General features: G+C 48.3%; 1 protein-coding gene across 1 annotated transcript in view; it reads right to left on the bottom strand.

Annotated features, from left to right (window-relative positions):
* COL23A1 (collagen type XXIII alpha 1 chain) overlaps positions 1-16,730 on the bottom strand; it is a 351,683-nt gene that overhangs the window by 312,829 nt on the left and 22,124 nt on the right. Inside the window, exon 2 of the mRNA XM_027076904.2 lies at positions 13,966-14,032. Coding sequence (XP_026932705.1) covers positions 13,966-14,032 — 67 coding nt within the window. The remainder of the gene's footprint in view (positions 1-13,965; positions 14,033-16,730) is intronic.

The raw sequence follows: 16,730 nt of genomic DNA, 5'->3' as shown, positions 1-16,730 counted from the left end.
TCACCTGCTGCTCCCACTCACCCGGGGGCACATGTGGTCTTGTCTATACATTTTTTTTTTTTTTGAGAGAGAGAGAGAGAGAGAGAGTACAAGTGGAGCAGGTGCAGAGAGAGAGGGGGACAGAGGATCTGAACGGGCTCTGTGCTGACAGCAGCAGGCCTCACATGGGGCTCGAACTCACGAACCATGAGATCATGACCTGAGCTGAAATCAGGCACTCAACCCAGGCACCCCACATTTTTAAAGGTACATTTGGTAGAAAGCACCACAGGGAGGCAGGCGTGTGTGCTTCTAACGGGGGACCCAGGTCTGGCCCCTCCTCCACACTGGCCATGCACTGGCCTTTGTTTGCAAGACTTTCCTTCCTCGTGAGCCCCCCCCCAGCCCCCCCCCCCGCCCACGGAACCTCAGCCCACAGCGCTTTGAACTTCTTTCTGTGCTAGCCTGTGAGTGGCCCGCACGGGACTACTTCTAAGGAAACAGACCAGGCAACAGGCTACTTCAAGCCAAGTGTCATGAAAATCATGACCTCACGGGCAAGGCAGCGTGGCTGGCATTCAGTCCCAATTCTAAACACAGGGCTGCAAAAATAAAAAAGAACAGTGGAGTCAGGGAAGAAGGGAGGCTTTGCTGCATCATGGGGGAAACTCCAGGGCCACCCAAAAGTAAAGAGCTTTATAACTGCTGCCTGCTGATCATCAAGTTGAAGGGCTCCCCAAGGAGCCAGGAGTTGCTCTTTCTGCATCCTGGAGCAGAAGCTTCACTTGGGGATTCTGGCACCAAATGAACCAAGAGTCTAAGCAGAAACGACAGTCTGTTCTGCAGGGGAGACAACAAAAGGAAAGTGTCCCCCATGGTCATGCTGTCTATGCTGTCCTAGTAACATCCCACCCACAATAATGATCTGTGTCAGGCTCTCTCCCACCTCATGAGGGGACCACAGATCCACTTCCTTAGGGATAAGTGAACAGACATTATTGGATGCCTAATGTATGCCAAGCACTTCCACATGTGTTCATCTCAGTGTATCCTCAACACAAACCCATGAAGAAAATAAGGTTATACCATTTTACACACAAGGAGATGGACAGTTTAGTTTTTTTAAGTTTGTTTATTTTGAGAAAGAGAGGAGAGAAAGCAAGCAGAGGATGGACACAGAGAGAGAGAATCCCAAGCACGCTCCAAGGTGTCAGCACAGAGTCCCACATGAGGCTCGAACTCATGAGCCATGAGATCATGACCCGATCTGAAATCAAGAGTCGGGCGCTTAACTGATGGAGCCATCCAGGGGCCCTGAGGAGAAAGACAGTTTAAAGAATCAAATAACTCACAGAGCCCATGGGTGGTGGCCACAGCTGGCACTCGTGGCTGGATCCACCCGCATCCAAATCCAGACTCCTTTCCTGGACGCCAAAAGGTATCCTGGCACCCACGGGAGAGATGCTTCTCTGCCTCTCCGCCCTGCCTGGAAACCCCAGGTGGAGGGACACACACAGAGTCCAGGCCTGCCCAGTGGGGCTTCTTCTCCTGAGACCCTGAATCTCAAGCACAGTGACACACATAAAAAAAAAAGTTGGCTGGGCGGTATCTGAGAAGCCTCCATGCCCTGGGGACCTGCTGCCCTGATTCCCAGAACTTTCCTGCATCCTGTCCTCCATAAGCCTCCTCCCCAGCAGGTGCATCACTTTTGTGAGTTCTGGTTTTCCTCCCAACACTTTCCCTTGCTCTCTAACTCCGCCAACTTGATTCTGCTACTAGGAACAAAGAATGCAAGCTCGTTCACCATCCACCGAGATGTCCTCCTTCCTCTCAGCTCCCTGGAACAACACGCCAGCTACTTGCCCTCTTTCCCAGGTCTGGGGGCACATCCCAGGGCCCAGCTCCCGTGACATGCCGCTACTAAACACTTATGGACGATGAAGTGGGAGGACACAGGCAGCACCGTGGGACAGAGCGAGACAAACTAACATATGAAGGGGGAAAGGAGACGTTTCTGTGTGTTTTTGCTGATCCTTTTTGTAAAATTTAGCAAGGGCAGCTATTTCTGTCCACACCCCTGACTTTGATCAGCCCCGGAAGGACAGAAGGCAAGCTGAGGCCACCTGTGCCAAGGGTGAGGGCACGCAGGGAGCCTGCAGCACCATCTCGGCAAGCCTGCAGGGATCCCAGCTCTGGGGTGGCACATGGAGCCTGCATGAGGCCACAGGAGGAGAAGAGGGGAGAGAAGCTAGGGGGTCCAAGGGCAGGCAAGAGATGAGGGGGACGATCCTGCAAAGAGGTGAGGCTTTCCAATCTCGGGAGGTGTCTGGAGGTACCCAGGTCTATACAACTCCCAAACCCTGCTCAATTTAGGCAACAGGATAGGGGGAGGTGGGTTACTAGAAGAGAATGTACAGGAAATGTTAGCTGCAAAGGATGGGAAGGCTTTTCAGGAAGGGGATTTCTGAAGTGTTTCCTTGTAGGGAACAGATTTCCGACACAGAGCGGCAAGTGCCCCAAGGCAAGCCAGCAGGAGCGGATCTGATTCACAGGGAAGGGACCCTGGCCAGCGCCAAACCAAATGCAATTGCTTCCAAACATCGGACCCCGGAGCCAGCTCAGAGCTCAGCCTAGCCAAGTCCTGGCCAGCGTTAAGCCTAAGTGAGGAAGGAGAAAAGGCCAAGTGGAGAAAACACTGGAAAGAATGTAAAGAGAGTATCAAGTTTAAAAACAAAAAGGAGGGGCGCCTGGGTGGCTCAAGCTGGTTAAGCATCGGATGCTTGGTTTTGGCTCAGGACATGATCTCACCGTTCCTGAGTTCGAGCACCACAGTAGGGGCTTGGGATTCTCTCTCTCCCTCCCTCCCTCTCTCTCTCTCTCTCCCTCTCTCTCCCTCCCTCCCTTTCTCTCTGCCCCGCCCCCCCCCCCCAAAAAAATAAATAAATAAACTTTAAAAAAATAAAAGGAAGCCAACATCCCTCCAAGGAGTTTTCCCACACAGGTCAAGAAACTGCCCCTGCAGGCCGCCCTGTTTGAGGACAGCGTGTAAATTCAAGAAGGACAATGTCAGCTATGGAAGCTTCCTGTCTAGATTTTATTACCCTTTCCCTATAACTGCCCTCTAACAGACCTGTTATTCCACAAATCACCCAAAGATATTAATAGAAAGAGCTGAATTCCATGTGTTCCCTTACTAAAGGCTGAGTTTGTCCTCTGTTTCCGCCACCCTATCCAACACTCACGGAGGGCCTGTTACCAGCCAGCCATGTAGCCAGTGGATCGTGAAGAAAGAATATGGATCCTTCAAGGAAAAATGCCAGGAGGAGAGAGATGCTTCAGGCAGGGGACTGACACACAGATTCCAATTGAGAAACTAAGTCATTCCATAGGGCATAGGAAGGTAATGTGATTTGAGAGATGGGTCCAGAGAACAGGGCAGGAATCAGATGGAGAAATGCCATGACACAGGTGTGATGGTTAATTTCATGGGTCAACTTGGACGGACCATGGTGCCCAGATACATGGTCAAACATTTACTTTGGATGTTTCTATGAGGATTTTTTGGGATGAGATTAACATCCCAATAGGTGGACTTGGAGTAAAGCAGATTGCCCTCCAGAATGTGGGTGGGCCTCACCCAATCGGTTGAAGGCCTGAATAGCACAAGAAGACAGAATTCCCAAACAAGAAAGATTTCTCCAGCAGACTGCCCTTGGACTTCGTCTGCAACAACTGCCCTCCAGAAAGACTGAAACAATTTAAACACTATCACTGTGATCACTGAAAACAGTATTTCCTTTTACTAGGAATTTCTGCAATTATTCGCAACAGATGAATAAGTATCCACTGAAGGAAAGTGTCACCATTTGTATTTTTCACTGGGAACTCCCTGTTCCTATTCTTTACCCATCTTTCCACTACAATATTTGACTTTTCCTTATTCTTTTGTAAGAAAGTTACACTTCATGACTATCAACTGTACATTTATTATATATGTTGAATTGTTTTCAGGTATTTTTTTAAACTTTTTTTTTAACGTTTATTTATTTTTGAGAGACAGAGAGACAGAGAATGAGCAGGGGAGGGGCAGAGGGAGAAGGAGACACAGAATCCAACGTTTTTTTTTTTTATTTTTTATTTTTATTTATTTTTTTTTATTTTTGGGACAGAGAGAGACAGAGCATGAACGGGGGAGGGGCAGAGAGAGAGGGAGACACAGAATCGGAAGCAGGCTCCAGGCTCCGAGCCATCAGCCCAGAGCCTGACGCGGGGCTCGAACTCACGGACCGTGAGATCGTGACCTGGCTGAAGTCGGACGCTTAACCGACTGCGCCACCCAGGAGCCCCAGGAGACACAGAATCCAAAGCAGGCTCCAGGCTCTGAGAGTCAGCACAGAGCCTGACGCAGGGCTTGAACCCAAGAACTGTGAGATCATAACCTGAGCCAAAGTCAGACACTTAACCAACTGAGCCACTCAGGCGCCTCTCAGTATTTTATCTTTAAACTCTGTCAGGGTGAGATCTTCCATACAGAAAATATAAGCTCTAAGCTTAAAACGTTTCAGAAAACATTTTAAATAATGGCAGGGTTTTTCAGCCTAGACACCACCAACATTTGGGGGTGGGATCATTTTTTGTGTCGGAGGCTGTCCTGTGCCTTGTAGGATGTTTAGCAGCATCGCTGGCCTCTACCCACTAGATGCCAGTAGCATCCCCACCACACCCCACGTTGAGACAAAGGAAAAACATCTCCGAACATTGCCAAATGTTCCCTGGGGACAAAATCTTCCATTTGGTGGATTCCGACTGCTTTATGATTTCCGACTTCAGTACCATGCTTATAAACTCAACTTCCACCTCATAATTTTAAGTGACCTATTGTATTTTTGTGTTGCCCTCCACGGTTTCATTTTTCATATTTAAGTCTTCAGTTCATCTGGAGCATACTTTAGCACAAGAAATAAAGTAAGAAGCTGGAGATGATGATGATGACATTGAACTTAGCCTGGGAGAAGGCAGTGCCAACATATGAGTAGCTCCTGATACGTGGGACATTTAATATTCCTACCATACAATGTTACATGACACCTCACGTAAGTGACAAGTTGCACCTGTCACCCAATAGTTGGCACAGAGTTGGCCAAGCTGAGGTCAAAACAGTTTTAGTCCTACAGCCTCAGGATTCTCAGCTACGACTAAACCAGATGGTGCTCGATACACATTGGGTGGGTGGGTGGGTGGGGCAGGCAACTGTTCCAGGAATGTGTTCGCCCATGGCTATTTTACCCTTGGAATAATCCATCACAGCCTCCAGCAAACCACCTGATTCTGGAATCTTCTGGAAAATTCCAAGGCATCTTCCATTTTAGTAGGAAAAAAAACACCAGAGTGGGTGCTTAGCTCTGTGTCTCGCTGCCCCTGGTTTGAACTTCTGTGTGCTTTGTAGTCAGTTTTTTTTTTTTAATATTAATTATCCATTGCTTTTCAATGCGTGTTAAATTTCTATAGAATTTAATGAATATAGTGGGCTCCCTCTGGTGGTCACAAGAAAATTTCCAAATTCCAATGGTCAGCACACAGTTAAACCCCAAGGCCTTTATTTACGGGACATGGTACATTTTGTAATTAATAGACTCAGAGTGGCTAAATGATGCCTTAAGAGAAGACCCCTAATTATCATCCCTCAGTCATCAGTGGGTCTACTAATTGGTTCATGAAGCCACTCACTATCTAAAACCATGCCTACCATCTTCCCTTCTGAGTCCCTTGTGGGGGGATTTCCCTTTTCTGCTCAGGGCATCAGGCTCCCCCAGGCTTGCAGCTTCAGGCACCTCTGTCCCCACCAGTGCCATCCATCCTGTTTGTGAGCTCCGTCCACCGCATGGCCCGTGCCTCCTGCAGCTGTTGCCCGCCATCAATTCTCACAGCCCCCATTCAAGTTCTCATGACCTCTCCTCCACAGAAGTCACCCAGGCGTCACTCACCATCCCTCCTCCACGTGCCCAGCACCATTCCAGGCTCAGTGGACACGGCAGGGAACAAGACAAAGACCATCCCCACCCACCTACCCCGAGCACCCTCTCCGGGGGCTTCTCTGCTAGAACCGACTGCCTCCGGCCCTTACTCCGTGCTGTTTTGACTCCTCTTAACACTGAACTCTAACACAGATTCCTTCAACTGTGTCATCTGTGGAATAACACCCACAACCGTCCATCCCCGAGACCTGCCCTTACTGCCCACTGCCACCTTCCAACCAAACACAGTTCCCCGCTATTCCAGGGGCTCCCCTGGAGTCGCCTCTGCTCAGAATGATGGGATCAGGAAATGTGCCCCCTGTCCCAGCTGGCTGAGATGCCAAGCAGTCTTCAAAATCCTGCCCGGCTATCATCTTCCCACTGCCCAGGTCCTCCTGATCTGAGGCGATATCTCCCTTCTTTTTATGTCTGTAAGACTTTTCTTTTTTGTTAAATGTTTTTAAAAGTTTATTTATTTTAAGAGAGCAAAAGAGAGAGAGTGAGCAGGGGAGGGGCAGAGAGAGAGGGAGAGAGAGAATCCCAAGCAGGCTCCTCTCTGTCACTGCAGAGCCCGACATGGGGCTCGATCCCACAAACCGTGAGATCACGACCTGAGCAGAAACCAAGAGTCGGACACTCAACCGACTGAGGCACCCTATGTGAGACTTTTCTGTTCAGGCTCTTCCCATTCTTTTTTTTAATTTTTTTTAACGTTTATTTATTTTTTGAGACAGAGAGAGACAAAGCATGAACGGGGGAGGGTCAGAGAGAGGGAGACACAGAATCTGAAACAGGTTCCAGGCTCTGAGCTGTCAGCACAGAGCCCGACACGGGGCACGAACAGGCTCTTCCCATTCTTAATAGAGTAAGGTTCCTGTATCTGTCCCATGACCTCCAGTGACAGGCTCTGCAATTCCTGGCACAGTCTCTGTCAATATCGCCCACAGGAAGAGCACAAAAGAGGGATAAGGAGAAATGAATGAAAGAAGGAACAAATATCAAGGCATAATGAACTGGGGACCAGAGACCACACTCCAGAGTATTCCAGCCAACAAATAAGCAAACAAGATCAGACACCCAAATTATCTCCTTCAACTCTGTGCAGTCTTACACAGTAGGATAACTGCCATCAAGTGACCTTTTTATACCATAAATTCCAGTCAAGTAGGATTTCACAGGTTAAAAAAAAAAAAAAGTCATTATTTAAAAAATTCTCTGAATAAATAATCCAAGGGGAATCACCATTTCTTGCTTCAGAGTACCAAGAAAGGGTATATACCTGGGGGCGCCTGGGTGGTTCAGTCAGTTGAGCATCTGACTCTTGATCTCAGCTCAGGTCATTATCTCACGGTTTGTGGGATCAAGCCCCGCATCGGGCTCTGTGCTGGCAGCATGGAGCCTGCTTGGGATTCTCTCCCTCCCTCTCTCTTGCTCACTCTCTCTCAAAATAAATAAATAGACACTGAAAAAAAAAAAAGGAAAGGGTGCACTTCCTCCACTAAGCTCTTTCCTACACCAACAAACAAGCAGGCCAAACACAAGGAACTTTTAGCACTTCTGTTCTGCTCTGTAACATTTGCCATAAACTAACAGTGAAACGTATAACTTACATCATGCTCTCCCATGAGGGTTTCACTCTCCTGCTCAAACTTCCAGACACTGTCACAGAGCAGTGAGCATCTCACTCTGATTCATCTTATCAGTGCGCATCGTTTGGAAACCACACACGACATCTCTGGTATATGATACAAGGATACCGTGGGGCACAAAGAAGAAATGAAAGGTACTCCCACTTTTCTGCAAAGTTCCTAACAAATTTCCAGGGCAGGTGGAGCCGGGTTAGAAACCAGTGCGAAGTGTACGCAGGGGCAGAGCCCCAGGCTTTGCACTGGTCCCTCTGGTTGCCGTTAGCAGTTGACAAGAGCCCATGGGCTACACGCTTCCTTTTTCTTTCCGGTTCTCTCACTCCTGTGCTCTGTCGCCAGCATTTTTCACCCACGTCCCAGAAGAACACGCCAATACAGTCTGCCAAGCCTTTGTTCTTTCCCTCCAGAATATTCCCAGCCAACCTCCAGCTTCAAATCTCCTCTCCCCATCTCTCTGGCAGCCCTGCCTGACATCAGCAAAACTCAAGAAGGCAACAGGCTGCACAGTGGGTCTGGACAGGCCTGGGGACAATGGATCTGAGTTCATGGTAACCACAAGTAACTCACTCTCAGGAAGCGAGTGCCAGGCCCTATTCTAAACAACTCACATGCATTAACTCATTCGATCCTTGCAATAATCCCGGGACATAGGTACCGTTGGAAACTTTCATTTCACAGGTGAAAAACTGAGGCACTGCTTGGATAATTACTCGTCCAAGGTCATCGAGCTAGTAAGTGACAGAACTTGAACCAGGGAGTCTGGGTCCTGAGTCTGAGCACTTTATCACCGGGCCTGGCTGACTATTGGACAAGTTCAACAGAGGGAAAGGACTGCCCTTGTGTGCCTGGAGTGGAGGCAAACCTCTGGTCACATCCAGACTCTGTCTACAGTCCCCAGCTGAGGGCCACCTGGACAGGGCTTGCCAGTTGCCCCTGCAGTGGTAATCTCTTATTTACGACCGCCCAGTGAAAACCATTTGTCTTCTTCCAGGAACAGCACCCTAATATTCCTTCTGGTAAGTACCCTTCCCCATTCTCAGACCACGTGGTTCTGGCAGCGTCAACCTGCCCCCACGACTGCCTCACCCAGGTCCAAAATGGTCACATGACCCAGAGCCAGCCGATCAAGACATCCCATCCTCCAGGCACAGCAATTAATTCAGGCAGAGGCATCTGCCCCAAGCCCAGCAAATCAGGGTCAATTCCGGGGCTTCTTTTAAAATTTTGGTAAAATGCATATAAATCTACAATCACTGAATGGTTCAAAGTTACACAATTCCACGGCATTTATTCACATCCACCTGAATACAGCCCGACCTCTGACCTTTCCACTTCCAGTTATATGAGCTAATAAGTTTCCTTTTCTTCATTAATGTAGGATGGTTAGAACATTAGTATTCTGATGCTTGACCCAAACAGTTAATGCAATGACCTTTTGCACCACAGTGGCCCATCCCAGGACATGTAGGACGATCAGGGGTCAGAGTCAAGATTCAAACCCAGGGCTCTCGGGCTCCAAGGTGTTGGGCACTGGCTCTGACCCAGCCCTTAGGATGACTTAGGGTCATGACTGTTCTTAGTGAAGTGGGGGCCGGGTTGTCCCTTCATCTGCCACAGGACAGGCTTGGGAATAACCCTGCCAGAGCCCTTCTTGCAATATTCTAGAATTGCTGCTCTGAGGGCACCCTCCCCAACAGACTGTGGGCTCCTGTCCTTCCAGCCTGACACCCCCAGATGCCGTAGCAATAACTGGCTCATGACTAGCTTCAGTACAAGACATCAGGAGGGCAGAGAACAGAGTGAGAAGGCCATTCTCCTCCCCTCCAATGCTTCCCTGCAGGCTGGGCTGTAAGAACACAGGACAGGAGGGGTGCCTGGGTGGCTCAGTCAGTGAAGCGTCCGACTCTTGATTCCAGTTCAGGTCATGATCTCATGGTTCATGAATTCAAGCCCCACATCGGGCTCTGTGCTGACGGTGTGGAGCCTGCTTGGGCTTCCCTCTCTCTCCCTCTGTCTCTGCCCCTCCCCAGCTTGTGCTCACTCTCTCGCTCCCTCTCAAAATAAATAAAACTTTAAAAAAAAAAAAAAGACACAGGACAGGAAACCACCTAAACATCCTTGGTGGTGACTGGCCAGGCACCTCACAGGATAGCTCAACAGACGATAAGGATGCCATTATTTAACCAAAATGATGTAGTACATGTCCTCTGATGTGCAGACTGAGTCACCATCTCAAAGAGAAACTATGAATCAAAGAAAGCAGTACAGGGACAACAGCCTATGGTACCCTTTGTGGAAAGAAAAACAGGAGAGGAGTTACTCACTGAAATATACATAACACTACCTCAAAACCCAGGCTGCCCCATACCATAGCCACTAGTCACATGTGGCCATTTAAACTGAGTAACAATTTTAAAATTTACTTCCTCTGTCGCACTAGCCACATTGTCAAGGGCTCCATAGCCAGTAGCGGCTGCCATTTTAGCCTAGATAACAGATCATTTCCACATCACAGGAAGTTCTGCTGGGCAGCACTGCTCTAGAAAGTCAGGAAGCCTCTAGAAAGGTGACCAGGAGAACAGGGGAGGGGAATTATTCTTCATGTGTAATCTTTAGTAGTACCTGAACTTTTTTTTTTTTTTTAATCACCTCATACGTCATTTCCTACTCAAAAATAACCACTTTAGGGACACCAGGTGGCTTAGTTGGTTAAGCGTCTGACCTGGTTTCAGCTCAGGTCATGATCTCACAGTTCGTGAGTTTGAGTCTTGCATCAGTCTCTGGAGTGACAGTGTGGAGCCTGCTTGGGATTCTCTTTCTCTCTCTCTCTCTCCTTCTCTCTCTGCCCCTCCCCCACTCATGCCGTCTTTGTCTCTCAAAATAAATAAATAAATACTTAAAAAAATAATAACCACTTTTAAACTTTAAGTACACGGGTAACATAAGAAAAGAGTGTTGGGTAAGTCCCCTGTGTCTGAAGCCTGGAGATCTCTGCGGAAGGAGTGCAGGAGTGTCTCTCTGGGCAGGTGAATGACAAAGAGCAGCATGGGGGAGGGGGGATCCCCAGGTAGCAGCCCCCCTTCCAGCCCCCACAGTAGGAAATTTTGACCCTCATAGCAACCTTAAGGCCCTCGGGATGATTCGCCTTCCTGTCCGCTTTCCTTTGCTAGGACTGCCCCAACAAGCCTCCACTAACTAGGTGGCTTAAAATGACAGACATTCTCCCACAGTTCTGGAGGCCAGAAGAGCAAAATCAAGGTGCCACCAGGGCCGGTTCCTTCGAGAATATTCTCCCCTGAGCACCCCTTTCCTCCAGCTCCTGGTGGCTGCGGGCAATCCTGGGCTTGTAGATGTATCCCTCTGTCCTCCGGAGAGCTCCTCTGCATGTTTCTCTGTGTCTCAAATCTCTCCCTTCTGTCGCATAAGGACACTGGTCACTGGACTTAGGGCCCACCCTAAATCCTGGATGACCTCGTTTTATAGACGAGAGGAGCAAGGCTCAGGCCCCTCCCTTGTCTGAGGTCACAGGGCACAGCCCTGCCAGTCTTCTCACCACTGGGTTGGGCAAGGGGCCTGCTCCCTTCTCAGCTCCATGGCTTCCTCTTCACAATGGACAACACACGGAAGAGATGCCCTCTCCTCTGGCCTCGCTTATCTGTTTGATCAGATCTCCCAGGATCTGACAAAGGATCACACAGTCCCCAGGCCATGAGAAGAAACGGGGGTGGGCAGTGGGCATCTGTGAATATCTCAAATCAGATGGGGACCAAAGCTACAGAGGGCGGTTTGCGTGTCCTGACTCCAAACAGCTGAGGGGCAGATCAGAGCCCCGGAGACAGGAATCAGTGAAGGCTTCCAGTGCTAGAGAAAAAGGCTTCTGTCCTTTTTGTGACAGGGGGAATGTGCCAGCTGACAGGGGTTTGCATCGATGAAGGTCTCTGGGCCAAAGGGCTCCAATGAGGGGCACCTGGGTGGCTCAGTTGGTTAAGGATCTGACTCTTGGTTTCAACTTGGGTCATGATCTCATAGTTCCTGAGTTTGAGCCCCCCATCAGGCTCTGCACTGACAGTGTGGAGCCTGCTTGGGATTCTCTCTCTCTGTCCCTCCCCTGCTCATGCATTAGGGCCTGGCCATGCTGGCCACACTGACCAACCTGAGCACACCTCCCAGGACAGCTTGATAGCAGCCCTGAGACCCTCTGACAACAGCAGTGTAGTCCTGACCACCAGCAGGGGACCCCTCCAAGAGCAGGGTAGGTCACTGCCCTCCTCTTGGCAGGACTGGGGGGGTTATCACCAGACTTTCAGTCCCCAGGGTCTTCCCTGGGACTCTCTTGGAACTTCTCTTGGTGGTTCAGGACCCTCCAAAAGGGAGGCAGGTCACAGGATCCCTCCGGGCTCATGGGCTTTGACCTACCCTTTCTCTATGACCTCAAAAATGCCTACAGAGCCCACTCCAATACTGTTACCATTTTTTGATAAAGATCTTGATTGTTAATAAGTGACAGACCAAGATTTGAACCTGGTTCAGATTTATTTAGGAGCTCCATGCCCCCTCACTGCCTCCTCTACATGTCTATCTCTATTTGGGACTTTCAAACTTACGGTCAGCAATGCAGAGCAGGAAACCCATTTCAATCGCCATCCAGGTCATACACTACAGATAGAAATAGCTCAAACAAAAATTTCTCTCCAATATGTTCTAGTCTATGGCTAGTTCAACATTTCAAAACGCTGGCTGCAACCCACGGAACTGATTTCATATCTCACAAATGCTTTGTGACCCCAGTTTATTTATTGTTTTAATGTTCATTTATTTTTGAAAGAGAGAGAGAGACAGAACATGAACGGGGGGAAGGGCAGAAAGAGAGAGGGCGACACAGAATCTGAAGCAGGCTCCAGGCTCCCAGATGTCAGCCAGAGCCCCACTGAGGGCCCGAACCCATGAGCCATGAGATCATGACCAGAGCTGAAGTCAGACACTTAACCGACAGAACTACCCAGGCTCCCTGTGACTCCCAATTTAAAAAATACTTACCTACATAGCTCACGTGAATTGACATGCATACAATACTTAGAAAGAGGTGGGGGGAAATAAAAAAAAAAAAAAAAAAGAGGAATCACTCCTATTGTATGCATTTTTCAGATCATCCTAAAACTCATGTGTCATCTGAGTATTTCCCCCCATTGAATCAAACATCTGACTTGATGATCTGTTAATGATGTCATTACTTGTCATGTCCTTTTTGCTATTAAAATGTTAGAGGTGCTATTAAAGACTAACTCAAGCTCGTCCCTAAGATCCTCTTCCACTGGGCCCTCGGAGACCAGAAATTTTCATACCAGGAGATCCACCTTTACAGAAACCCCAGGGCATCTTCCAATATGGAGATGTTAATGTTCAATGAGCTTTGTGTCTAGGCCAGCTGAAGTGGATTGGGAAATGCCAGACAGCTTGGCTAATGGAAGGAATGACAGCAAGGACAGGGGCCCCTGGGCTCAGCTCCCGTGTTTTCCACGTTGTCCGGCATGGTGGGAAATCTAAGAAGTGTTGCGATTTTCAACTCATTCACTGGTATTACACACTGTTCTACAGAGGAGAATTCTTGCCCTGAAAATACCAGGGCCAAGACAGCACACAGACTTCAATGATGGTCTGTGCCAAGCTCCCATGAGGACAACCGGAAGACCTGATAGGCATCAGAATTCAGCCACACGAACTGGGAATCCACAAATCCTGGTCTTATTCACAGCCATCCTGGTTGCACCACCAAAACCCAAGATAGACATTCTTATTTGAATCATTCAGACCATCATTCCCATCTTCCCCCCTCTACCTCCACCGAAAGAAATGAAAACCAAAAAACCTACAGTCACCAGAGTACTTATTTACCCCCTCATGTCTGAACAGAGCTGGAATCACAGTTAATACTGTGTGGATGGTCCATGCCTGTTTCTGTCTTTGAAACAGGATGGCTTTCACCTTCCCAGTACCTAAGCCTTCGTCATAAGTCATTTCTTTTTTGTTTTTGTTTTGTTTGTTTGTTTGTTTGTTTTCATCATAAGTCATTTCTAACAGTTCCTTAATTCCCACCCCAAGATCACCATCTTCATCAAACCAGGGCAGTTCACCCTGCTAGAATCTTTGACTAGTCATCTCGTCAGGGAAGACAGGAAGAAAGACGCCAGATGGTCCACGAGGTACAACAGACAGACTGAAACCCATGCAAGCTCTTGACCATGTCCTCAGCAGTTTTGAGCAGACAGGAGACAGGACACCAGGCCTCTGGGAAGTCAAGGGCCCACAAGAATCAAATATCCACTTACCTGGGGGGCAGACACACTCGGTCGGCGCTTCCCGAACCGTCCGGTGCTTGACCAGTCCCTCCAACTTCTGAATTAGGGAAGAAAAGAGAGGAGAGAAAAAAAAAAGACCAGCATGAGTTTGAGAGTGGAGAGGGGTAAAAGTGGAAAAATCAGCAAAAAACGTGTATTGGAAAGATCTACGTCGGCAGTGGCATTTTCGAGAACATTTATTACAAGGTAGTTAAATGCTACAGGCAGTCTGGGTATGAGAGGAGAAACGAAAATAAACATGCAACAATTATTTGGGAGTCCCTGAAAAGAAGGTGGCAGGTTTCTGCTTTGTTACATTTTTAAATACAAATCCAGAAAAGCCAAAGTGACCGTGCAGTCAGCATGCAGATGGGAAGGCAGAGGAGAGGGAGGCTGGGCAGGCCACACCAAAACTGGCCCTTCTAGCCCTTGGTCCACAGATCAGGACCCCACCCAGGAAGACCCAGGTTCCCTCCCTGCAGCCCCACCCGCCAGCCCCCTGGCCTCAGACCCCAGGCCCAGGCCTAATCCACCCTGATGACATCTTCCTTTCTTCTTACCAGCAGGGATCCTTGGCCTAGAAAATTTGGCTCAGCACAGTCTAACAAGAACATCTACGCATGCCCAGTCCTGTGCTAGATTTGGGTGAAGGGGAAAGAATTACCCCAGAAATAGGGTCAAACATCACAGCTCCGCTATGATGGTTTAACCGTAACCTCAGAGATCCTGATTATTGTCCCCGCCTTGCACTGAGGGGACAAGCTTAGAAAAAAAAAAAAAGAAGAAATTAGTCCCAAAGCCCAAATCTAGGTTTAGGAAGGTGAAATGACTGGCTCATAATCCCAAAACTAGCCAAGACTTGAGTCCCAACAAGAATAAATAAAGCATTAGCCTTTCTCTAGGAAGCAAACAAAAATCTCCCTAAAGGTAAAACAAAGCAAATCCTAAACAGGTTGAGTGACAAAATGCGATACCACCGCTAAACCTGAAATGTTTGGTTTTTTAGGTTCAAACCTAAAAATGTAATCTTTCTCAATAAAAATAAATAAATAAATAAAAATTTAAAAGCCCTTGAAAACGGTACAGCAAGCAAATACAACTGTTATTTTTTTAAGTATTTATTTACTTTTGGGAAAGCGCAAGGGAGGGGCAGAGAGGGGGGACAGAGGATCTGAACCGGGTTCTGCACTGACTAGCTGTCTGCAGCAAGCCTGATGTGGGGCTTGAACTCACGAACCTCAAGATCATATCTTGAGCCAAAGTTGGACGCTCCACGGACTGAACCACCCAGGAGCCCCAAAACTGGGTTGTTGTTTTTTTACTTTTTATTTTAAAGTAATCTCTGTACCCAACGTGGGGCTCATTCATAACCCCAAGATCAAGAGTCCTGTGCCCTACCAACTGAGCCAGCTGGGCACCCCAAACGTATTTTTTAAATATGTATTTATTTTTTGAGAGAGAAAGAGACAGAGCGCGAGCGGGGGAAGGGCAGAGAGAGAGGGAGACACGAAATCGGAAGCAGGCTCCAGGCTCTGAGCTGTCAGCACGGAGACCCATGTGGGGCCCGAACCCACAGACGGGAGATCATGACCTGAGGTGAAGTCAAATGTTCAACTGACTGAGCCACCCAGGCACCCTCCCAAAACTGTTATTTCTAAAGAACTGCTTTCCAGGAGATAAGAATGACATCCCTAATGTTGAGCCCCTGACCCACCAAGCCTGGAATTTTCAAAGGAGATGGGACTCCAGCCAAGTCCTGTCTGCCTCTGGCTGGAGCAGCCCAGGATCAGGAGCCCTACAAACCTCCCCCCACCCCTCAGCCCACCAGCCCCGCCCCGCCCCCCTTCCCCCCCCCCCCCCCTCCGCCGCCGGGCGGGCCTTGTTGCCCTGAGCTACTACTGCTTGCAGCGGCAAGGCAAGGACCATCCCCTGTCACTGAACCAGAACTCAGAAGCCGCCTGCAGATGCGGATACTGGCGTGAGAGGGACCTCATAACTCACTGCCCCCCCCACCCCCCACCCGCGCACCACATCGTACTTGCGGATACTATTACAGATTTCAAATTTTACATGGAAAAAGAATCCAGCCTTCTCGTTTAAGCCAGTCAATTTGTGTGAGACCCTCTCATCTGTTTTTATCATTGCTAGACAGGCTAGAAGCCATACTAATTTCCTTTTTTTAAACAAAAGCATTTAAAGCTAAAAGCCAATTCGTTTTAACAACCCGCGATCACAATTGGGCGGCTCTCCTGAAAGGGAGGGAGGCTTTATCAAATACTGATAGGAAACACAATGACTTCTGAACTGCTCTTATCGTAAAATAAAAAACTAAACAGGAAACTATTGGGGGGGGGGGCGCTTTACTGTTAATGCTAGTAGGTGGGGTCATAAAATACTGGGATTGAGTTTTTGTTTGATCACTTATCCTAACTCCTTTTATGCCCGTGTTTCTCTGGATTATACAGTGAATCTGCAGTTTTACCGGCTACCCTCTAGTTTACCGCCCCCCCCCCCCACCACCACTCCAGGCCCCGAACTTTCTGTGAGTTTGAAATGCCACTATCAGGAACACAAAGTGAAATGTTTGAATTAGAAACCCAATCCCACAATCTTTATTTCCCTGGTTTTTTTTTTCGTTCTGCATTCAAGAAAATATTCCTTTGTGTCCAGGTTTGTAAAAAAAAACAAAAAACAAAAAACAAAAAAAAGATTTAAAAGCCACAACTTTTTTACATTCAATTATCTAGCAGCACCTC

This window comes from Acinonyx jubatus, chromosome A1, assembly GCF_027475565.1.
Source record: "Acinonyx jubatus isolate Ajub_Pintada_27869175 chromosome A1, VMU_Ajub_asm_v1.0, whole genome shotgun sequence".
Lineage (NCBI taxonomy): Eukaryota > Metazoa > Chordata > Mammalia > Carnivora > Felidae > Acinonyx > Acinonyx jubatus.
This window is presented reverse-complemented; position numbering and strand designations above follow the sequence as displayed.